This window comes from Stegodyphus dumicola, chromosome 2 (genome assembly GCF_044657685.1).
Source record: "Stegodyphus dumicola isolate Sdum_Otavi_A_Nest chromosome 2, ASM4465768v1".
NCBI lineage: Eukaryota > Metazoa > Arthropoda > Arachnida > Araneae > Eresidae > Stegodyphus > Stegodyphus dumicola.
In genome coordinates this window covers 244040818-244066377 of record NC_140769.1, presented here as the reverse complement: position 1 = coordinate 244066377, position 25560 = coordinate 244040818, and the positions used below count along the sequence as shown (strand labels likewise).

Sequence of the window (25560 nt, the reverse complement as noted above, 5' to 3'; positions counted from 1 at the left end):
ACACGCATCAAAATGCTTTATTTTAAATAATTTATTCTATAATTAACATGAAAGAAAATATTTTTTCAATATAAAATATATAACCAAAATTAAACTAATATATCCTGTATGTGCGATTAATTCGTTTTGCAATTTTTGTCACACAATTACTAATAACTTTTTTTTAATATTACATTGCTATTATTTGAATTTTTTATACATATAAGAAATGCTCAGTTTAAATATTCTTCCTTCTCAAAAGATTTTATTCTGTGAAAATAATTAAAAGATAGTAATATTTTCACAGTGCAAGTACTAAAGTAAAAATAATCAGTGTAGGTCTCCTGCAGTTGAAGTCCTTGTCAAACCAGCGTTTCGACACATTTTAAATAGAAAACTAATAATAATCAATATCTCTTTTACAATATAAAAATTAGAATGCTATGAACAGTACTTTTTTTTAATTTGCAAAGAAATAATGATTTTTTAATACTATAATAGATTACAAAAGTACTATTCCATGAACAAACCCTCAGTCTTATAGCATAATACAATAATAATGCAGTATAATTCTGCTAACAAGCCCACCAGCCGCCGAGCGGTAGAGTCGCTGAACGCAGGTAGTTTGGTCCGAGGTTTGAATCCCGGGAACGAGCTGGCCGGCGTTTTCGTGGCTTTCCACATGTGTAACTTTTATACGAGCCAGTTTCCCTTAGAAAGTCCTCACTTAGAAACCAGTTTTAAAACGCAATAAAATTACACACACACACACACCATAATAATAAATAAATAAATAAATGAAAAAAATCTGAAAGCCTTCAGATTTTATATTACTTCCAAAGGACCATTTTTTTAACGTTTTGCGTGTTATAATTTATTTATTAAATATCATGTTTTTCGCACTTAAACCATCAAATTCAATTCAACAGCAATATCATATAATTTAAAAAAAGCATATCTTAAGAATTTCCGATACATAATCTCCCGCGCTAGTGATGAAAATGTTTTTTTCGGTACAATGTTGCCATTGCTCGCTTTGAAATCGTTGGGTTTCTTAATCAAAAACTCATAAATGCTTTACAAAATATGAAATAGATAATAAAACAAATTCTCAGTTCCAAATTTGGGCCTCCAGATGCCTATATTAGGATGGAGGATTACGTTATTCAGAATTTCATGGCTCTAGGTACCGTTGTTTTATCACAGTACGAGAAACATTCATACATTCTGCAGATTCCTCATTATTTAATTTCTTTGAATATAATAGAGTGCGATAATACTTGGTGGCAACGATTTGAAAAGTGAAACGCCACAAAATGGCAAAACGAAATTAATAGCCCCTATGACCTAAAACTTATTTTTAAAAGTATCACACTAGTAGTAGTACAGCTAATGAAAAAGATATTATAAAGCTATTTTATAGTTTTATAATTTTTTTTAATTTTTATTTTACAGTAGTGTGAATTTCGCGTAATAATGAACGACATTCCTTTTTGTGTTCACAGTATTATTGGTAAGGTATTCATTCAACTGTTAGATTTTAAAGTAAACGTAATTCTTGCTGTAATCGAGTAGAAGCTTATCGGAGGTCTATATTTGTATTAAATGAAGAAGGTTTATGCGCTTGATAAACTTATTATCTTCTACATTTTTAAAGCATACAATTACAATTTATATCTATAATTTGAGGAATAGTATAACCTTTCTTTCAGTAGAAATTGCGTTCTTGTTTTCTGAATGTGGCTTCAAATACTCTCTCAGTTCATCGCAAATTAAAATAACTATAAATTTTGGCAATCTGAAATACGCAATGAAAACATGTTTTGGCAGAGCAAAAGCATCACTATATTTCCTATAAATTCGCAACCGATTCAGACGTATTCTTCGTTTAAATATGAAAAAATCAGCAGCGAAAACACATACAAAACCATTGTCTACTTTAGTACGTCAACTGCACAACCCTGATTGACGACGCGGCAACACTTTTTCACGCGCTTTCGACAACTTCCGTACTCAGAGAATATAGGATGTCGGGCAGACCTGTTTTTTACTAGCAGCGACATCTGGCGGCCCACAACTTGCTTTCGACTCTCGTAGCGTAGAATAACCGTCCTGGGCTCGTTTCTGGATAGTGAATTGGTTTCCACAACTTGCTTTCGACTCTCGTAGGTGCTGTCGGTGATAAATTTGTTTTCAAGGATGACAACGCAACGTGTCATCGAACAGTCTCTGTCCTGATGTGTCTAGAGAAGTAGGATATTCCACGGCTCGTATGGACAGCATGTTCTTCACATCTGAATCCCAATGAAAATGTTTGGGATGCTTTGGGGAGAAGTCTTGCTGGTCGAAAATATCCTCCAATAAACAAGGACACCGTCATCCGTTCACTGACAGAGCTACGGGATAAATTACTCCAGCAACTGCTAGATAATATTATGGAAAGCAACACTCAACGTGTGCAATCTTTCATCGCCCTCCATGACAGCCATATCCTACGTCTTACGCTAGAATGGAGCCCACCAGCGGCCGAGCAGTAAAGTCGCTGAATACTGGTAGTTCGGTCCGAGGTTCGAATCCCGCGAACGGGCTGGCTGCATGGGCGTTTTCGTGGTTTCCCTCGTGTGTATGTGTATACGAGCCAGTTCCCTTTAGAAATTCCTCCACGAAGGCATCCCTCCCCTTAGGCAGATAGCCCTAGTGTGCTTTGCCATAATTAAATAAACCAAACCAAACCTTACGCTAGAATGCCTACGGACAGTAATTGCATTTTTTTCCTTTTTCACGTATTCAGCACATAATGACCATTTTGGCCCTTGAGCACTTTTCAAACCTTCTAGAATTTAGCGCACAAGAAATTACCTTTATTGTTACAGTCTAGCATTCTGGCATTATTTTATTTCACTTGACATCCAACCACACTTACTTTTTTATGTACTAATAGCAGTTTATGATCCGTCCTTAGCAATTATCCACCGGTGCACAAAAGTGTATTGTATTATTTCTTAAAATATTTTGGCAGCGTTCTCAGAGATGATACAGGGGATTTGGCCATTCCTGACAAATGCCTGAACTAGCAAAGTCACTGGATTTAAAAATAATTAGATTTAGTATGCGATCAAGACACTACGTAAAATAAGAATGAGTAACAGATTATAAAATACAAGATTAGAACCATTATCAGTTTGCAGTTTTATAACAAACATTTATAAGTATTTCATAAAAACAAAAGATCAGTTTTTAAGGCGAAGCATAATGATTTAAAATCTGTACTAAAATTCCCTTTTTATGTTCAATTTAATTATCTAGAAATTTTCCAACACGGATTTTAGTAAGCAGTTTTAATCAAAAAGACATACACTTTTTTCATACTCGTGATTTAATTTTTACAACAAAGTGAATTTTTCTAATAACTAAATTGACTTTAATTTATTTCAATTGCAAAATTTAAAAAGTTTGATTTTTTAACCATTATCAATAACCTATCCATAGTTCGGAAGTTTTTTTTCTCTATTTTATGACACTTCCTAAAATGTTTTCGTACGAATAAGTTTTATTACTTTTTTTAATCTTTCATCAGTTTAAAAAGTAAAACTCTTTCTTGTTTTTTACTATAAGCGAGAGATGTGTAATGTGTATAAGAGCCAGTTTCCCTTAGAAAGTCTTCCAAGAAGGCATCCCTTCCCTTAGGCAGATAGCCCTAGTGTGCTTTGCCATAATTAAATAAACCTAAACCTACAAGCGAGAGATATATAAATTAAGCTCTTCTATTCTAATTTTGTCACATCCACAGCAGGTAAGGCTTGCTTGTAACTAATTAACATAGTATTTACATTTCGTAGAATAAAGGTTTTTGCTAGAAGCGTTAGATTCATAATATATAGTCGTATATATATTTAATATGTATTTAAAATATTATATAATAAATATATGTATAAAATTATAAAATTAACTTAAATAGGTAAGGTATTTATAACCTAGAAAAACCCGTTCAAATACTTGAAGGTAACCTATCATTTTTCCAGCAACATTTGTAAAAATTTGTAAAAATGAAATACTTAAGAAAAAAATGAAATACTTAAGAATAGTACAATTTATGAACTAAAAAAAATGTTTAGCAACAAGAAAAATGGAAAAAACCGAGTTGTTAATCTCATTTGTTTAAAGCTTCAAACAGAACTTATCAAGGAAAAAGTGTTTTGAAGCCTCAAACCAAGTTGATCTACTAGACAATGTAAACATGTTTCGTTCTAACAAATTCACTGAGACTTCAAACGGTTTTAATCTAATTCAAAACTCTTTACAAACTTATTGAAAGTCTCATTAAATTTATCTCTTTTCCGGACATGTTTACGTTTTCTAAGCCACATAAAGTTGAAAAGAGCTAAAAGCAATTACTACAAATTATAAAACTAAAATTGAAACTTAAAATATATATTTAAATATTTTAAAACATTCGGAAGCTTATAAACTTCTTAAATTTCTTTTCGTTCGTGCCTCAGTTTACTTTAAGTAATGCTAGTAATAAACTGACGACTTATTTTAGCTTACGGCTTTCCGTACGTTTCCTTCTTAATCAGTGATGTAAATAAAGAGATCAGTTAATGCGTAGTTTATATATCTATAATATCAAGTACGATATTCGGTACTTTCCCTTTATAACATCACCTCGAAAAGTCCCTAAAATGCTTTAAAAAAAAGTAGCCTGTAATAATTCTTTTAACATACGATTTTCAAAACTTCATTCAATGTTTTTTTTTTTTAATTGATAAAAGAATTTACCGATGTTCTGCAGTTTGCCGCAAAATCTTTCATTGAGGTGGTATTGCTAATGAGAAAATACTGTATTTTTTCTGGAAATATATTTGCCTAAATATCAACCAAATATAAATTTGATTCTTACTGTATCTAAACTTAGAAATGTAAAGAAGAAACGAAAACTTACTTCCTTTGAGAATCTAGGTACTTTGCGAATCTAGAAAAAAAAAATTAATGAAACAATAAATCTCTTGGGAAAACTATGAACATTAGCTCAGTTGTTAAAGTTGACAGAAATTCTTGTTTGAAAAGTCAAACTTATATTTTATAGTACCTTTTTTTTTTTTTCCAGATCTGAAAAAATTTAAGGTTTTTTTAAGGAAAATTGTATAAGTAATTTACAATTTTGCATTAGCGGTATCTTTACAAAAATATTCTGTTTTCTTTGTTCCAGTACATATGGTTGCAAAAACTTTTTAAATTAATCCAATTAGTTCGTTCCAGTGATTCCAGCCTACTTCTACTTTTTCTACTGTTTCCAAGCTACCAATGGACTCTTTTTATTTATTTATTTTTTTTTTATTTATTTATTTGAAAGACAGAAAAAAATTGCACGCAAATATTCCTATACAAAGCGAGTTCTAGAATCATTGATAACTTTCATGTGATTTCTTATTACAGTATGCTTATTTTCACCTTGATTATAATAAAAGAAATAGAATCAAAACATTTAAAATTTATCTTTTATCTCAGTTTTGTACATGTAAAAGACCAGAGTCAGTTCGAAAGTGCCCCATACAGAGAAAAAGCAGAAGAACATTCTAGCAAACAGAATGATTATGAACTGATAGGAATTCCCCTTCTTGTTAGCTCTTAAAAGTACATCAAACTGTTGAGTCCTTTGCTAGTGGTAAGCCATCGAATATTACACTAATCTCACGATCTGATACCAATCCAGAATCGAGATGTACAGAGAGACATTCACATTTTTCAAAACAAAAAGAACTATAAATAAGAGTATGCCTTATAATAGCTTCAGGATTTCTGCTGAAGTTTTTATGATACTGTTTGAGTGAAGAGTAATAGTCATCATTTAAAATGATTCTGTTGTCAGCTAAGAAAAAGATTACTAAAACAGAAGAGATATTTATAGTAGAATTCTAAGAGAAATACATATGCATATGATAACGTATGCTTGGGGGTTGTTTGTAATGAAGTTGACATATGTGGCTTCAGTAGCAAAAGCCTATAAAGATTCAATGTTGAAAATGAAAATAAAATGAAAAGAATCACTCTTCTTCCTTCATGGAGAAAGATGCTGCTTGTAAGATCTGATGAAGAAAGATATAGGTTTTAAGTATGTGTTCTTGTGAGAATAAAATAATGAAGTACAATCCTACAGTCCAATAACATTGAAGCAATTTGCGACAAAATGTTCATTAATTTAGCGAAGTAGAATAATTGAATTCTGGGCAATAAATATACGAAAGGCTACAAAGGGAAGCAATAAAGGCATATCCCTTAAATTACTAATAACAACCAATAATTTATCTGTCGCATTTTCATAATTATTAATTTGACTTATTCTTTTAGAGTTTTCCTCAAAGTATTCAAAACTCTTGGATCAACTAGGAATTGGACTTAAAAGAAAATAAACTTATTGGAGGTACAAAAATAAGATTCTGTCCTTTTTTAACACTTTGTTAGTACGTATTACTTGCACCCGACTGAATCCAAGAACACTTGGCTCTGAAAAATTTCACAAAAACCTCAAATAATTAGTATTTTACCTCCGTCAAGCTGTAAACAGTAATTATTTGTAATGCTGAATTTTTCTGCCAAAAAAAGAAAAAGCTTTTGCGAGAAGTTTTACTTTATTATTTTACCACAAAGAAAACTGAAGCAGAAAAATATAGTTTGCTGCTATGAATTTACGATAAATATGCGCTATTGAATACAAATTAGAATGAAAAGTTTCAAAATAATTATTTTGATACACATGACAAAGAGCGTGAAACACTGCTAAAAGATTGCCGCTGTTGCAACCCAACCCATTCAGACAATCAGTGTTGAATGTAACAAACTACAATTTGAGTGAAACTTTGAATGAAAACGAAAATATCCAAAAGACTACTCAAGAAACCTTTGAAAGCATTTCGCATTACCCTGTCCGCCAAAATCACCAGATCAGATTAGCATTTGTTTCTATTCATGTAGAGTAGCCTTGTAGAAAAGAGGTTCATCTCATATGAGGACATCAAAAAATTGATTTTATGAATGGATTGTTTCAAAAGAAACAGATTTCTTCCTTTACGGAATGCATTTGTTGCCTGGCAGATAACCGAATGTAGCATCTTCTGATGGAAAATACTTAATGTTTGATTCATTTTGAAAGCAAATACATGTCTTTTATTTAGTCAAAAAAGGGCGGTATCATAGTTATACACCCAATATATTATTAAAAAAAACCTGTACTGTCTACTGTTAAGAAATGTATTTCATTTGGTATGAAATAAATAAATAAAATTTCTAAATTCTTTTATAATTATATGGAACTTTTTATATTTTTTCCAGTTTTGTGAATGCAGAATTTTCTATGTTATGATTTGAAATGTTAATCACCAGCTAAAATTTCTAAATCTGTCTGAAAAGATAAAAATAGCTAACGTAACATTTTTCTTCCATCAATAAGCAAACAACATATGATTTAAATTAATTTTTCATTATCCCTCGCAAATAATTACTACACCTTAGATCGACTAAAGTGAAATTTTCAAACTAATTACCTTTGATGGAAAGGAATATTAAAATTCATTTATTGCAATGTCTTTCCATTTTATGACTAACAATTTCAATACTTCTGTATTATTTCAATCACCTTAGTAGAAATCATCAATTGTTTAAAATATGCCAAACTGAGGCAATCGTGCACATAACAATTCTTCGAACAACCATGCTCACAGAAATTCTTCAGTCAAGCAATGTCGCCATTTTCATAAATAATTCTTTATGTTGTATTCGAATCCAACTATTTTTATAGACAAATCGTGATGTTTTGTCTGAAACGTAATTTTAAAATATAGGTATATACTTGTGAAATTAGCTGGGAATGGAAGAAACTGGGGTAAAATTTCTGCAGGAATAAAGAATTTTGCCACAAAAGCGCTAAAGAACAACATTGAGATGGCTTTAATAGATAGCCAGTAGTGTTGCTGAGTTTTGAACGATGCCAAGTCTATGCAATTTTCAGAGGATTTATTTTATTTATTTATTTTTTTAAGTGAAAATAGATCGCTGTGTGAATGAAGGGAAGAACAGAGCAGAAAAATTAAAGAAAACTTTGGCGAGGAATGTGTTTTATTTTTAATGCATTATATAAGCTCATTTAATAATTAAAATGGTGCTACTTTGGTAGACGGTTGCACGGATTTTGGCGATTTTTTGGCGATTTTCCTTTGGCGAGTAATACATCATATAGTAAACCCATTTCTGGATAAGTTATTTATGGTAACCGATACTTTGTTGTCATTTTATTTAAAAAGTAATACGTTTTATTGTGCATAAGTTCCGTGTTTAAAATATTATTTATGGCTTTTAAATATTAAAAATCAATTTAATTTTGCATTTTTATTTGAAATAAAAATTTTATTGTTTATCATATTTTATGAAATTTTATGTTGTGGATGATGTAATCAATGGCGTCACCTCACTTTAAAAGTAATTCGTTTTAATGTGTATAAATTTAATCTATTGTTTTAAACATTATTTATGGCTGTTAAATATTAAAATACAATTTAATTTTGCATTTTTAAAAAAATGATTTTATTATGTATGAATTTTTAAATAATTTTAGTTCTAGCCGTGATGTAATAAGCTCTCTGATTGGTTATAGAATATTTGTGCATTAACGAGCTGTAATCAGCTCCCTGATTGGTTACTGACAATTTGTGCATTTCCGCGTCGTTTTAAAATTTAATTCATATCTTCGAATGGTAAAATCCTCGAATTCCTTCAAAGATGTTATCTAAATTATGATTCTGATTTTTTTTGTGGTACTTATCCATAAACAACAGGTTAAATACTCAAAAAAATGTAAGTACATATTTTTCTTTTATTTTATAATTGTATACTTCAATTTTTGTTAAAAAAATTAATACTCTATTTTCAGAAATTGCTGAGATAATTATTTTCCATATGTTTTAATGTTAATTATATTCTATATAACGTATTTTAAAGCATTTGAATTTAATAATATTCTAATTCTTTTAAATGTTGGTATGATGGTTTTTAATTCGATAGTCAATTTCAGTAATATTTTAATCTAATTAAACGTTATCCCAATGTTTTTATAGCGGTGTTTTTATTCTCTTCTTTGCTATATGAAAGTAATAATAACCTTACTTTAGTATTTTATACTCATAGTAAATGTATTTATTTACATTTGCCTGCCATTTTAAAAAACGACATTTTCAACTAAAAATTAATCCATTACTTTTAATGATATTTATTTTTTTTTAAAGTTTCGAATACTTTACTATGCGTAAAAACAGCGTTTTTCAAGATGGCTGACGTTTGTAAAAATCGCGCCAACAATTCCGCCAACGTAAATCGCCAAAAATCCGTGCAACCGTCTACCAAAGTAGCACCATTAAAATTTATATTTGAAATTGTTAAAATATTTTTTTTTTCATATGTGGGTAATGTTTGCTAACTTACGATAAATATGAATACTTTATAAATCGTTTTAAGAAAAGCAGCGAAACCGCCAACTTGCACCCGATAAGTAAGTTTTACCTTTCAATCTTTAAAAATCGCCAAGCTGCACCAAGGTGGTTGCGTTATTACGTAAGTACCGTAATTTCGTACGAAAATAAAATACAACTGAACTGTATATTACATATCTGTATCCTCCCTCCAAATTTATGGAATCTGTGATGGTCCAGCCAAAATGCATTTAGTTCAGCAATGCACAGTAAACTGAAGGGAAAAATAATACATATGAACTTGAAGAAACTGTTTTAGATTTTAGTAAATTTAGAACTTGTTATTTTTTAATGCAGTCGACAGCCTTTCATAAATGCTTGTTAATCTAGTATTTGCAGCATTATTTATGCCTCGATAGCAATATCTAAATCAGATGTTTTCAAATTTTAATTTAAGGAACTAATATATTAATTAGAAGTTCAAGACTTTGAACTAAAATTAGGTAATTCAAATTCCAAATTAAATCTAATAATACACTAGATATCTATATTAAAACGAACGGTTAGTTAGGAAGAATTTGGGATTATTGAACTGACACATTACGCTCAATATCTATATGGAACACTTAGTTATAAAGGATTTGGATTATTGAGCTGTACCGTTAGTACCATAATAATGGACCGTTTTGATAATGAAAACTATCCTTTATTCAGCGCATTGAATGCAGCACTTACTTATTTCCTAACTGCAATAAATCCAAAAACTTCTTCCATATATTAAAACAAACTAATTAAGAAATAAATGTTTCAGTTTCATATGAACAACAAATGCAACACACTTGCCGCAATTATCTTGAAATAAATGATTTTTTAAAATTATGTATAAATATTTTTTAAATATTTGTGTGAAACTTGGATTAGCTCTGAAGAAAGAAAAATATAAAACTTCATTTCTTACTTTTCTTTTTTTATGCGATCGTCTCTCTTTTTTCTTCGTTTGTTTAGCAGGTAACATTTTAACTATCTTTTCGCATTTAACTATAACTCAGATCAGTAAACCCTACATAATATGAAAAAAAATATAAATTATTAAACAAAACTACAATCTTTATTTTTAAAGAAAATGAATAAATATTAATATTCGTAATGGAAAGTTTAGTTGCAAAACTGCTTATCAAATCCATGAAAAATTTTGAGTCCCTTAAAGAAATCTCATATCTTATTTTGAAAACAATTTTCAGCAGTAAAAAGTTCATTACTTCTAATTCTCCTATTTAAGCAATAAATTTTTACGTAAAATTTCAGACTTAAAATGTAAAGAAAATTATATAACAAGACTTCTTATTTTAATCGGATATCTATTATCGGATATTTGCGTTATGCACTATTTTATAACAATATTCAGTAATTTCCCATATTACTCAGTTCTACATACAGGGCACGTGGTTTAGGTCCTGAAATCCATGAGCTCCTGAAATAACGCGGTTGCAATAAAACTATGATTTTTCAAATGTTACTTGCATATTAATGAAACAAAAGTTCTATTAAAAATGTGCATGACAACAAGCATTCTTTGATTTCCTTGATTTGAATCAAAAGAATGTGTGTGAGATGGCTTAAGCCATCTCACACACATTCTTTTCTATTTCTTTTGTGTATAACGTTTTCGAAGTTGCTATGTTTTCACTGTACTTTCAATTGCGTCCCTTCAAGAAATTATCCACTTCATGTCATTTTCGTTTAATATTGCATATTTTTAAAGTTTTGAGAATTTATCTCTCAAAGTAAACCAAGCCTAACGAGGTTAAGACTCTAACATATTTTGGAGAGTTAAAACCTGAACGTTGCATATTGAGTGATACAGATGGAGGCAGCCCCGTTAAATAATTCTGATATTATGACAACACAAGAGCCGCCTTACAGTGAATATAATGTAATACTACCAGAATGAGCAACACAGTGGTAAGTTCTTTTATTCTTAGCAGTAGTGATCAATCATTGCCAGAAATAGATACGCTTACTAAAGAATTGCACTCATATTTTAACAGCGAATAATCATGTAACTTCGTGATACAAATAACTATTCTTAGCATATATATTACTTTAAATATGCAGGTGCCTTACTATAAAACAGCAGTTCAAAAAGAGGGTACTTCCTTGTTATAGCGGCCTTCAAAATTGAATCTGTAATCAACCGAAATACCTCACCGAAATCTCGCCACATGTTCTTATATGTTCTACATGTTATATTTTTGCTCTCGCTACATGTTCTTATATTAGCATGGCATTTTAGTTTTGTTAAGGGTTTTGAATTCGCATTAGTTTATAATAAAATGTTTTTCTGCTATTTTTATGAATATGCGGTTAACAATCTTTAATCTACCAAATAAAGAAGTGGAGCCATATAATTTTTTTTTTTTTTTTTTTTTTTTTTTTTTTTTTAAGCAGTCTTTTATCTGACAAGCGAGTATGCGAAAATAGACACAGCATGAAACTATGTGTAAACAACGAAACCATTTAAAGCAGTGGCGTCGCATAGGTTTCTGTCGCCCGGGGCGGATATTAAATTTGCCACTCCTTCCTGCTACAAAATGTGATATTATTATATAGATGATGTTTTCTAGTGCAAAGAAAATATTAAGCTGCAAAGAGAATTTTATTTTCTCCAAGATTTAAAACTCTTACAAACTCGAAAACAAAATTTAATTCCGAAAATATGTTTTACATTCTAACATTAACTAATTATTATTTAAAAACAGTAAAGAAAAGTAAAAAGTAAAGAAGAGTAAAAAGTAAAAAAAAGTATTATTACTTTGAAAAAATTTATTGTTAATTGAAAATGTCAATAAATATTATTTAAAACATAATTGATTGTTGCACTATAGAAATCATTTTTAACAATTTTCAGAATAAAAAAAATATTTTAATATAAATAAATGTAGGTAACAATTTATTTAATCTTTTGAAAGGAAATAATTGGTAAAAATAATTATAAATTTTCTTTTTGATTATCTCTTTTGTTATCTATTAGAAATAGAAATTAAATTCCTTTCTTAATTTAAATTTTCAGTTTTCTACTTTTCTTCATCTTTAATAGCACTATCAATATCAATTGAATCAGTCATTTCATGCTGAATAGCCAAAACAGCCAGAATAAATCAATCTCAGTGTACTCATTGTCGATCCTAAATAATTTATGATTATCTTCAGTTTAGAGAAGCTTCTCTCACAGCTGACTTTGCTTATAACAATTGTGAAGAATATTCGAAGCAATATTATTATATTAGGCAGGGAAACCCAGCTTAAATTTCACAATAAACTTTAACACATCAAGCGGGCTTGAATTCACTAATTCATTTTTATTGCCCGTAGCATCAACAAAAGTCTTTAGCCTCACGCGTTCGAACTTAAACTCTTCTTTGTCAATATCATGAGACGCATGTTCTATATTGAAATCCTGGTCTTCAACATCCATAGTAGTTTCGATGGTGTAAGAAAAGCAAATTTGTTCAACAAATTCAAGGTGCTACTTTGGTAGACGGTTGCACGGATTTTTGGCGATTTACATTGGCGCAATTGTTGGCGCGGTTTTTACAGTCGTCAGCTATCTTAAAAAATGCTGTTTTTACGTATTTTAAGCATATAGTAAAGTATTCGAAACTTTAAAAAAAAATAAATATCGTTAAAAATAATGGATGGTACTTTTCTGTTTCGCCGGCGCAAATCTCGCCAAGCAGACTTTATTGGCGACATCATACAGTATACACATAAAAAATATTAAAAAAATGTTAGTTCTAAGAATTTTTTTTTTTTTTGAAGGCATAAACATTTTAATATCGCTTAAAATTTTACAAAAAGCCAATAAATAAAGACAATAAATTTGTAAAAACACATTAATTTGAGAATTTACTATGCTTTCATGGTTCAACATCCTGTTTCGCCGGTTCATATCACGTGACCCCAAGCGATCTCATCGCACGTAAACTACTCTACAAAAATATAATGCTCTCAGTAATTATCTACATTAATTTCAAGTTAAATCTTAATTTGGAACACAAGTTTAAATGCAAGAAATACTTCAATTCGTACGAATAGCTTACTCAGAAATTATGTAAAACTGCAGTGCTTTACTTCGCTAATGCATTCTCATTAGAATTGATGAATTTAACTATATAGCATAATCCTTCATATTTAAAGGGAAAAAAAAGTTTATTCTTTATTGTTAAATATCAATAAAAAATGTTCTTCTTTTGTAAAGATATGATAAACCCTTGACTTTACCTTTTCTATATTTTCGGCTTCGGGTAAGCACTGTGATTGCATCCTAATTGATTTAATTACCGAAAATGGCCTTAGACATAAAACTGAACTATCTGAATGAGGCGTAAAAGGTTAACAGCGAGAATATTCGTTTGGCATCAATTGTACCATTATTGGCGACTTTATCGCTTGCGCCGGCAAAACGGAAAAGTACCTAATGGATTAATTTTTTGTTGAAAACGTTGTTTTTTAAGATGGCTGGCAAATGTAAATAAATACATTTACTAAGAGTATAAAATGCTAAAGTAAGGTTGAATTATTACTTTCATATAATAGAATAAAAACACCGCTATAAAAACATTGCGCCAACATTTAATTGGATTAAAATATTACTTAAATTGAATATCGAATTAAAAACATCATACCAACTTTTAAAAGAATTAAAATATTACTTAAATACTTTAAAATAAGTTTTATACGATTTAATTATTTAACATTAAAACATATGTGACAGTAAATATCTCATGAATTTTTAAAAACATTGTATTAATTTTTTAATTAAAATTGAAGTATACAATTATAAATTAAAGGGATGTACTTGCATTTTTTTAAAGTATTTTACCTGTCGTATATTGATAAGTACCACAAAAAAAAAAAAAAAAAAAAAAAAAAGTCTTTTAACGATCTTCATCTGTGATCCACATCTCTCGCACTTAACTGAAGAAGACGCTATTAACAATTTATAAATAAATCTTTGATTAGCAAAGACAAGTTGGCCAAAATAAGGTCTCAAAGGGAAAATTTTTTATTCCGATACCAATAATTCTTGGTAATTACCAATAACAACATTCATCTTCGAAACGGACATATCCATTCTATTTGAAATCTGAGGAATTCGAAGAGATGAATAATAAAATTTTAAAATGGCGCAGTGGAATGCACAAATATTCAGTAACCAATCAAGGAGCTGATTACATCACACATAGAGTTAAAATTATTTAAATAATCATTCATAATGAAATCCTTTTTAAAACAAATGCAAAATTAATTGTATTTTAATATTTAGCAGCCATAAATAATGTTTAAAACATTAGATTAAATTTATAGATATTAATAAAACCAATTACTTTTTAAGTAAGGTGACGCCATTGATTACATCATCCACAACATAAAATTATATAAAATATTATAAATAACAAAATTTTTATTTCAAATAAAAATGCAAAATTAAATTGATTTTAATGTTTAGAAGCCATAAATAATATTTAAAACACGGAATGTAAGAATAATAAAACGCGTTATTTTTTAAATAAAATTACAACAAAGTATCGATTACCATAAATAACTTATCCATCAATGGGTTTACCATAAGTCATAGGGTTTACCATAAGTCATTCGCCAAAAGAAAAGTCGCCAAAATTCGTGCAACCGTCTACCAAAGTAGCACCAAATTCAATAGCTGTTGAAACAATTCATGAATTACCGCAGTTACCTTATCCAATGATGAAACCTATTGACTTCTCAACTCGTTTTCGTGGGACAAAGCTGCATCTTTACTTCCGTAGTCGAAAATTTGCTTCCTCATTATTCGTCTGAGCGGTTCCATTAAAATGCGAAGGTCTTCACACAAATTTTTGGCATAAAGCACTCTCTACCAATTCATTTCGTTTCTCTGTGAGCAGTGCCTGCAAAGCTCTTATTTTTTGGCACACTGATGCACGTTGAATCCCTGTGTTTGTAAATAAATTTCGGCATCATTCACCTCATGCAGTATAGGTTTCCAGAGGCCCAAAAAACGTTAAAAAGAAAATGATTCCATTGCTACTAATAAAGTTCATGTGTCTGTTTGTGTGCTTAAGTTTTCGGTTCACTCTGTCAATTTTTCTAGAATAGTCAAAATAAGCTTATAGTGGTTCCATGCCATATCTACCGCTTCAGCTCTTGCGCTCCATCGTGTATCCTGAATTCTTTTTAATGTCTTACTTGTAGCAGCAATTAGAACATCCCATCGGTGCGTTGACATGGAATAGAATGCATAACAACGTTCTAAAGTGCCGAAGAAAGTTACAGAATTGGTTTTGATTGAAGCAGCACGTAAACAAAGCAGGTTTAGCGAATGATTTGAGCAAGGTACATATTCAGCATTAGGATTTATGTCTTTGAGTCTTTGCTGCACTCCTGTATGCTGGAAAGCATACATGATAATCCTAGATAATGCACTCCTGTATGCTGGAAAGCATACAGGAGTGCATTATCCAGGATTATCATATGTTTGACCTCTTCAGTCCATTATATCAAGGCCATCAGCTTTAGGCTTACTTAAAATCATGTCAGAAATAGCTTCAGCAGTTTTATTTTTTGTTTCAATGAAATCTATAAAAGATTCCACCACTTCTACTTTCTGATTTTCTTTACATATCGCACAACTTGGCTTGTCTTATTATCTTTACATATTGCACAACTTGGCTTGTCTGATCGTTATGTCAAATATCTCGAGTGCTATCAAAATTAATAAAATAATACTTGGCCTTTTGTACTTGATAGATAATTTGTTGGCGAACTTTATCTCCTAAAATTCCAATGAACTCACTTTGAATTTGCGGTGACATATACGTGACTGAATTATTTGGGCCTATTTTCCTGTATTTCTAATAAGTGTTCTCGGAGTACTGGATATACTTTGCAAGAAGATGCACCAGCTCTAAAAAGTTTCCTCTATTTGCACTGCTATCGTCTTCTCTGTGGCCACGAAAAGCGAAATTCTGTTTCGCTAGGAATTTAATTATATCAAACATTCTAACAAGAATTTCTTCCCACTTTATTCATTTCTTTGCCACAACACACAGTTTTTTTTTTTTTAATCAGTAATATGTCGTTTTTGAAGTCTGGTTTCTAACTCCTTCCATCTGCAAAAATTGTGGTTGCGTTGAGCACTTGATTCGTGGTTGACTACTTTGGGATTTAGTTTCTGCCATTTTTTATCTCCATTAGATGAGCAAAATTTGTATTCAGTCGGTGTGTTTGTGTCACCAAACAAATGACAAAAAAAAGCAAAATAATGATGCTTTAGAAGGAGAGAAAGCCATCCAAGTACGTAACACTTTTTCTCCATTAGTTAATGTGCGACAAAACCCTTCTCGCGTTAGACGCCTCGTAACTCCATTTGATGTAGTATGATTCGTGTCTGAATGTAACATTGTTGAGATTTTAGTGAAATTAGTGTTCATGTGCTGTAAAGCCTCCGGACCTCGCTGCATAAGCAGCGATCTCATGTTCTCATGTTTTCATTTATATGTTCAGGCCATTTTCCAACATCATCAAAATACCGTTATGTTATTTTCTTCCATCACGTTTGTACGGGGTTCATAGATTTGGAGTGAATAACGACGACACTAGATGAAGTATCGAAACACACCTTATTTAGTCAATATTAATCAGAACAGCTCCAAAACACGTTTTACAGTCGTCGAAGAACTACTATAAACACGCTGACACGATCAGCGACACAGCTTTCTGGTTATCAAGCTATCACGGTGGAGACAGCTTCCTGCAAAGCACCCGACTACGCTTTCCTGTGTACAGCTCCCGACTCTGCTTGGTCGTTCTCGGAACTCCACGTACTCTCGAGACTCTCCACGCTACAACTCGCGATGCACTCGACGACACACGAGCCCAGCTCCTGACTCTTCGGTTCAGTCTTTCACGGAGCTCAACACGCTCTCTCGACGATGCACTAACTGCGATACACTAACAGACTCCTTCGGTGGACTCGACGACCCACTCGGCACTCGCTGCCCGGCTGTCAACTCGATCGAGTCCGCAGGGATTGATTCGCTAGACGAGATACACTCACTCTCGATGAGAGACACACACTAACTGACTTCGGACCAGGAGGGTTTATATAGCTTTCGGCTTGTGTTCGGGAACATTCTGGGCTAAACCGGTAAGAATTCGTTCCAGAAGGTTCTCCAACCGTCCATGACATATCGCCAATTTTGTCGCCAAATGAGCGATTTCTTGCCAAATGTGGCAACTCTGCCCTCTTTTGCCATTTTATGGCGACCCTAAAACCGCTTTGCGGGGAAGCCATCTTGCCGCGCCTGTACATTTCGTAACAATACCTATACTGCGTAGAAGCCGATGTCAGTGCTTCATCAGTCTCACTCTCAGATGTCCATTCACTGCTAAAAACATATTCAAATGTTACTCTTTAATACTATAGTTATTTAATTGTTATAACCATTGCATTCCTTAATCAATAAATCTCGAAAAGCGAGATTCAGAAAATAATCGCGATATGATGAATTTAGGAAGGTAAAAAACATCAGATATTTTAAAAATTAAATTATTTCATACTACAGTATAAGTATTAAAGGACTTATATGAAAGAGAATGGCAATTAATTGCAATATATTTTCTCTACATATTCATTGTATATTTCATTGTTAAGTAATTTAACAAGACTTACCTGAAATTTTAGAATGAGTTCTCTTGAGTTTGTTAGAAACAAATACGGCTAGTAGAACGCAGATGTAAATGGGCAAAGCTTTTTGCGAAGCTTTCAACAGAAAACAGAATCACTATTTTCTTGCACTGTGTTTAATTATTTTCTTCCTGATTCCCATGTCTTCTCTAAAAAAGTATTTCTTAAAAATACATAACCTAGAAAGGTATTTGTAAAAAATAGAGAGAAAACAAATAGCAGAGCAAAAATACGATGCTTTTATTGGAAGTTATGAGATTTCAGACTGCTAGAGAAGTGTGGTTGGAATTACATAAGTTATTTGAAGCATCATCAGAAAATCAATTGTATAATATATGCATGCAATTCTATATATTGCATGCATATATTATACAATTATATATAGCAATATGTGATTCTGAATCTCGACTTCAATTCTCTGAGAAATTTTTCAGATTCTTGTAGATCTGTTGATGCTACTAAACTATCATCTACATATAAACATACGATTAGCTTCTTGCCGTTATTGTTTCTTATATATAAGCATGGATCAGCTTCACTTGTCTTGAAGCCCAGCTGTGACACAAAATCTCCAAAATATTTATTCCAGCAGCGTTATGATTGTTTAAGTCCATACAAACTGCGTTTCAACTTACAGACTTTCTTCGAACCGTCATTATATCCTTCTGGTTGCTGCATTTATATAGATTCTTCAAGTTTTCCATATAAGAATGCTGAACCGACATCAAACTGAGAAAGATGCATTTTCTCATTGGCTGCGATGCTCAAAACTGAACGAATAGTTCCTAACTTTGTTACTGGACTAAACGTTTGATCATAATCAACTCCAAAACGTTGAGTACAACCTTTGGCAACAAGTCTAGCCTTGAATTTATCAATAGATCCATCAGGATTCCTTTTGATCTTATAAACCCACATACATGGTATAGCTTTAGCATCTTTTGGTAATTATTCTAAACTCCATGTTTCATTCTCTATCAATGATTTCATCTCTGAATCCATAGCTTCTTTCCAATTAGCACTTTGCTTACAGTTGATCGCTTCTTCATAAGATTCGGGCTCTTCAGAATCAATAATAAAAGCTTCACTTATCATTATATAATCTTCAAAACGCTTTGGCTTTCTCAAGTCAGCTCTATCTCTTAGTTATCTTGACTGTGCATTATTTTGCAAATTAATATCTTCACATTCTTGTCTTTCAAAATGTTCTTCTGATATATTTCCAGATATTTCTTTGTTGTATTCTTTTTCTGAATTATCTTCTTCACAAAGAAACTTTTCTGACTTATCTTTTTCTGAATTTTGTTGATGTTCAGAGCCAGAAATTAGGCTATCTTGATCTTGAATAGGTAACTGCACCCTTTCTTCACAATTTGTGAGCTTTTCGTTAAATATAATATCACGTGAACAGATCACACTATTGGTTTCTTTGATCCATAGTCGGTAGCTTTCGTCTCCATCATAACCAATTAAATAAGCTTTTGTAGCTTTATTATCAATTTTCCTTCTTCTTTGTTTAGGAATATGGGCATAACACACAGATCCTACAATACGAAGATGCTTAACTCCAGGTTTCTTTTTAAACCATAGCTCAGAAACCTCATGCCTTCTACTGATCATTTGCCAGTTCTGTTGAGTACATATATGGCAGTGTTGACTAGTTCAGCCCACATTGTTGCAGGAAAATGAGCTTCAGAATTTGAGTACTTAAATGTTCTTACCATTTCGATTATTGTACGTATGTCTCTTTCACTAGAGCCATTTTGTTCAGGAGAATCAGGTGCTGTTAGTCTTTGAGTTATACCTTCAGAATGCAAAATAGCACGCACTTTGTCATTGTCAAACTCGCCTCCATTATCGTTGAGAAATTCTTTGACTGAATGTCCTAAAATTTTAGCGTGGGCAAGCATGTGTTGTAACATATTGTTGCGTGCGTACGGATTCGTTACTAAATGAATGCACAAATCCGATGAAAAATGAACAAAAATTTATTATTATCACAACAGAAATGCTTAAATTTTCTCAAATTATCATGCAGTATCACAATATCTCACAGTAGTTATCTTTTAACTACTTAAATGTACAATAGAACGTAATTCAAAACAGCTAAAGAACGCTAATCCGCGAATTCGCTATAATCAACAACGGCAGTTTTCTAAACAACAACAAACTAAGCAACTACTACGAACTGAGATGTTTTCCTCCTTTTATAACATTTTAAAATCACGCGCTAGAATTTTCCAGTACTTTCTCGAAATGAAAAAGAGTTATTTATTTATTTAATGCACGCGCTCTTGTATTTTCAATTTTCCGGCTTAGCTTTCTTTTAATATTCGTCACGCGCTGCACTGCGCGAGAAATAAAACCATTTAATTTATAATTGAACTAACATTTGCTTTTTAAATACCAAATTCGTAACAATATTTACAACAGCAGATTTTTCCTTGATAAAATACCCATAACGAAACTTTGTGTAGCTATCTTTAAACACAACTAAGTATCTTTTCTTCTGGAAAGATTCATCAAAAGGTCCACAGACATCAGCTGAAATTAATTCACCAGGCTTGCTGGCTGGCTTTCTTATGCCAAATGGTAAACGGTGTGCTTTGCGAAAAATGCATGGTTCACACAATTTTCTTTCAAATGGGATTTTAATTCCTAATTCTTTCTCAAGCATGTTCTTAATGTGACGTTTATCTTGATGTCCCCATCTGTGATGATATAACTCTAACAAGGAATTGTCTGCTTCAGCAGCATGCACTTCTATAATTTTATCAGGCATAATAGGTTAGATAGCTGCCTTGTATAAAGTACCATATACTTTCCGAGTTCCAAAAAGCACTACTTGACCATTAACCTTTAACCAGCATTCTGTAACTGTTGAAATAAATTTACTATTCGGATTTCTATCTTGAGCAGCAAGTAAAGAAAATAAATTTCTGTTTATCTCAGGTACATACCAAACATCTTTAAGGTAAATTCTTTGTATTTTACTACCAATAGTTGTTTTGACACATACTGTACCTTTACCAAGAGCAACTAAAGTTTCTTTTCAAGCAGCCTTGATGCTACAGGGACTATCAAACTTCATAAAGTCAATAAAGTATGTGAAACAATTCGTGATATGTCTTGTAGCTCCACTATCAATCCAAAAAGATGTTTGATCAGTCTTAGCCTCTTCGTCAATGGACATCAGTATTACACTGCCTGTATTTCCTTCATTGGTTTTCGTTAACCTATTCTTGGGTGGTCTTCCATCAGCAATCCACTGTTTACAATCTTTTTACCCAGTGTCCTTTCTTTTTGCAATAATTGCTTATATCTTCTTTTCTTGGTTTTCTTCTGAATTTGCCTTTTTTATATTGCTTTTGTTTTTCAGATTTTTACATTACTAATGCCACTTGTTCATTTGTATTATCTTTCTCATGACTTTTAAATTCTCTTTCATGACAGCAAAGCTGTGCTGTTAACTCATCAACTGTTCTTTTGTCTTCACCCAAGAGTAACCAACTTGACTTAAACAAATGGTATTGTCCTGGTAAGACATCTAAAATCTTTCAATTGAGTAGCATGTCAGGTAACTTATTTTCATTTTTCTTTTCAAGTCCTGAATTCAACTCATTCCATAAGTTTTTTAATTTGGAAAGATGAGCTGCCATATTATCATTTTCATTCCACTTGAATTGAAAAAATTGCATGCATATATTATACAATTGATTTTCTGATGATGCTTCAAATAACTTATGTAATTCCAACCACACTTCTCTAGCAGTCTGAAATCTCATAACTTTTTGCAGAGTTTCTTCCGTCATGGAATTCGTTAATACCATCATAGCACTAGTGTTTGCATTTTGAAACTTCTTAACAGCTTCATTATATTTCTCTTGTTGAGCAATCGGAGCATCTACAGGAAGAATTTCTGGTTTCACTGTAGTTCCTTCTACAATTTCTAAAGCACCAGGATGATAATTTAAAACAAATTTTATCCTGTATTTCCATATAAGCCAATCGCTTTCACCTGATAAAGGCTTTACTTGGACCTTAGATAATTCCATACTTTGATTTCTAAACAACTTTCGATTGCTATAACGAAAACAAAACACTTACTTGATTAGGCTTAACGAGTTCCGTTTCTTCGAGAAAACATCAATTCAAAACATTTGACGCAATATGGAAGCTTGCTGGGCCCATAATCTAAAAAAGTATTTCTTAAAAATACGTAACCTAAAAAGGTATTTCTAAAAAATAGAGAGAAAACAAATAGCAGAGCAAAAATACGATGCTTTTATTGGAATTACAAACTATTGCTTTTTTTTAACGACACTATCGCGAAGCACGATCTCCTGATGACGACAACACTCACTGTTCCCAGAACTTATCTAAACTATATATTATATTATTATTATTATTATTAACATACTTTAATATTCTCTTCCGGGAAAAATCTCTACGATAACAGTTTACGGCGACATTAAACTATCTTTACAAGATTTACAGTATCTAATTTATTGCTGTCTTCTGCCAGCATGTATTTCTCCCCAAGATTATTCCTAAATGTTTATTTAGATCCCCTACGTCCTTTGTGTAGGGGTATCGTCCGTATTCGTAATTCATTAAGCTAAGGATCGCTGTTTGGTCATTTCTGACCCGCCTCTCCCTTCGTTCACATTCCTAGGAGATTTGAAAATATACTCAACGGAGAAATCTGCTTTTCTTTCATCTCACCTACTAATAGGTTGATACTCAAAAACGAAATCCCGCTGCTACCTCCCCCTCCCAAATGCACACACTTGCGTGTAATCAAAAAGCATCCTGTAACATCTGTTGTTTAAAATAAAAACTGTCGTAAAAGTAAAAAATTTTCCGTGTTTGATAGGTACTTTTTTAATTCAACTGTGAAACACCAACACTATAAGAATTTAACTAACTGAGCTCTTGTCTGAAAGAACAATTATTATTTATTTATTTTGATGATTTAGTTCAGCTTAAAAAAGAAAAAAGAATTCATTCCTTCCTAGTGTGAATGCTTGCTTTGGAAGAAATTTTTTTACGTATTTTTACGTATCACTATCAAAATGACGTAATGCTTTAGTAGAGCCATATATTTTATTCTGGTTTTAAGTCTACCCGTAGTGCATCCAAAAAATGGGAAGTAATAAATATTGACTCTCTACGAATTTTCGCAACCTCAAGTAAGAGATTTCAGATCAAGATGACATTTTAAACATCCTAGATGCAACAGATTTTGGAAGGATTGTCACTCAGTGGAGGGTGCATTTAAAAATACGCTTAAAATAAGCTACGCAGTACCATTTCCCTCTTTTTGTAATGGAAAAAGGGATAGAATCTAGAAAGTACGAATGCTAGAGTAAACACAAGTGGAAACGTTAAATACGGTTACTTAGATGGGATGAATCCTTTAACAGTTAAAGCATGGTAGTTACTGCACTGCGTATTGTTGCGGATGTTTTCAGCTTCACTGTTTCGTGGATTTTAATTTCTTCTGGGATAAGACATCGGACAGCAATGGCTTTGTCTCTATATGTAAGACTGTCCGTCTTACGCAAACAGAGAAACTTATAATTATTCTGATAATGACGTTGGTAATAATATTTCGTTTAAGGATGAAAAAAATATGTGGATGCAAGTAGTTTCCCAAAAGAGGTACCCCAACAACCTAGGATAAACTAGTCGTGGTTATTCCCTGATAAAAATTTAGCGAATTCGTTAAAACACTTATGGAACTGATGCCATCTTTACAGCAAAATTTCAAGGAGAATTTCTAAATATCTTTCGTTTAGTGCTAACGCCCTCCGCGAAATCTCACAATATTTTGAAATATACTCAAATAAGTGTTAATGCCTATCCATACATTTCCCTAAGTGGTAAAGCAAAATAAATATACATAATAAGCAGAATATATGTAGAAAGTTCATTTTTCAAATATGAAATGAAATCTGTTGCCGATGGAGAAGAAAAGGAGCTTTTTACAACCAACAGAGGTAGATACTAGGATAAGGAATAGAAAAGATAGCGTCGTAAGATAAGCGTTTTCTAAAAATGCGTTACAATTTATTTACGTATCATTTTTGGCAGCACTCGCGTCTTATTAGTAAATGGTTAAAGGCCATATTCTAAGATTTGAATATCGTAAGTTTAATTTTAATTTTAAAGCTGTTTACAGGCAAATAAACATGAGTGTTTTTTTTTAATTTTATAAAATAATAGCATTATTATTTGCTGCTCTGACAAATTTCGTGTAACTAGATAATTTGCAAATTCTAATATCTATGAAAGCAATTTCGCTCCTCCTATTCTTTTACCAGAATTGTGAATTAGCTTAGTAATTATATGCATTTTGTCGCATGTTCACTAATTTAAGTTTCAGAAGCCAGACAATGCATTTAGATGGAATTCGTAGGGTTTTAGTAATGCTGAGCTGGGGTGTCTAACATAAGCAGTGAGCCAGAAAAGCGTGCATGCTGAAATTCAATGACTTATCTGTTTATTACTTGTTCAGCATATTTCGTCTCTTTTATTTTCATTACTGTATTATTTATTAATTAAGTAATCATAGTATATTAGAGGTCTCAGTATTAGAAGAAATGCTATACTGATTCTTGATTTTACATTATTATTATTTTGGGGAAAGTGCAGAATCGCCCACTGCTTGGCGCGTTTTTAAGAATTGCACATACTGGGTATCCATGTACACATCAACCTATTTTCACTTAAAAAAAACCTCTCAGAATTGCACAAAAATGGCATTGCGCACACTCCCTTGACTTTATCCATGTACACGTCGACCTATTTTCACTTCAAAAGTGAAAAAAATTGACAAAAATCCAATTCTTACTCTTCTAAAAAGCGCCAATCAAATAAGTGGGCGATTCTGCACTTGTTTTTTTTTTTTTTTTTTTTTTTTTTTCTTCTTCCATCCTAATAGTTTATGGATACATGCATAGTTTATACCACGACATATATCTCATACATTTTTGTATTTTTAAAGAATAAAAAGTACCTATATGTTAATTTGGAAGGAGGAAAGCCATTGACTGTATTTTTTTATTAGGTGGATTTGTCTTTATTTTTAAATGCCCCGAGACGATTGTTTTCTCCTTTTGTATTGTGTTCTATTAGACCTTTAGTATATTAAAAAAATTGAAAGTTAGGAACACAGTAAAACTACCTTCTGAAATTTCCTGGATTTCTTTGGTTGGTTATGTATTTACTACCAAAAAACCTCTCAAATGCGTGGTGGTTGTGCAACAGAAAAATCCCTAAAACTGAATAACCAAAAATTAAAAATTCTACTTAAAAAGCAACATTTCACTCATTTAATTTGTTTGTACTTTTTTGTTACTTGCCACGATTTTTGTT

At 31.6% G+C, this 25560-nt stretch overlaps 2 protein-coding genes across 2 annotated transcripts in view; one reads left to right on the top strand and one right to left on the bottom strand.

Moving 5' to 3' along the window:
• Positions 1 to 18858, bottom strand: part of LOC118192877 (dynein axonemal intermediate chain 1-like) — a 107684-nt gene extending 88826 nt beyond the window's left edge. The window contains exons 1-4 of the mRNA XM_085810272.1: positions 18816 to 18858; positions 15681 to 15926; positions 6452 to 6483; positions 4922 to 4951 (exon numbers count right to left, since the gene is read on the bottom strand). Of these exons, the coding sequence (XP_085666398.1) occupies positions 4922 to 4951; positions 6452 to 6483; positions 15681 to 15926; positions 18816 to 18858 (351 nt within the window). The remainder of the gene's footprint in view (positions 1 to 4921; positions 4952 to 6451; positions 6484 to 15680; positions 15927 to 18815) is intronic.
• Positions 18859 to 24191: 5333 nt separating this feature from the next.
• LOC118181494 (uncharacterized) overlaps positions 24192 to 25560 on the top strand; it is a 57845-nt gene continuing 56476 nt past the window's right edge. Inside the window, exon 1 of the mRNA XM_085811967.1 lies at positions 24192 to 24330. The gene's annotated coding sequence lies outside the window, so the exon portion shown is untranslated. The remainder of the gene's footprint in view (positions 24331 to 25560) is intronic.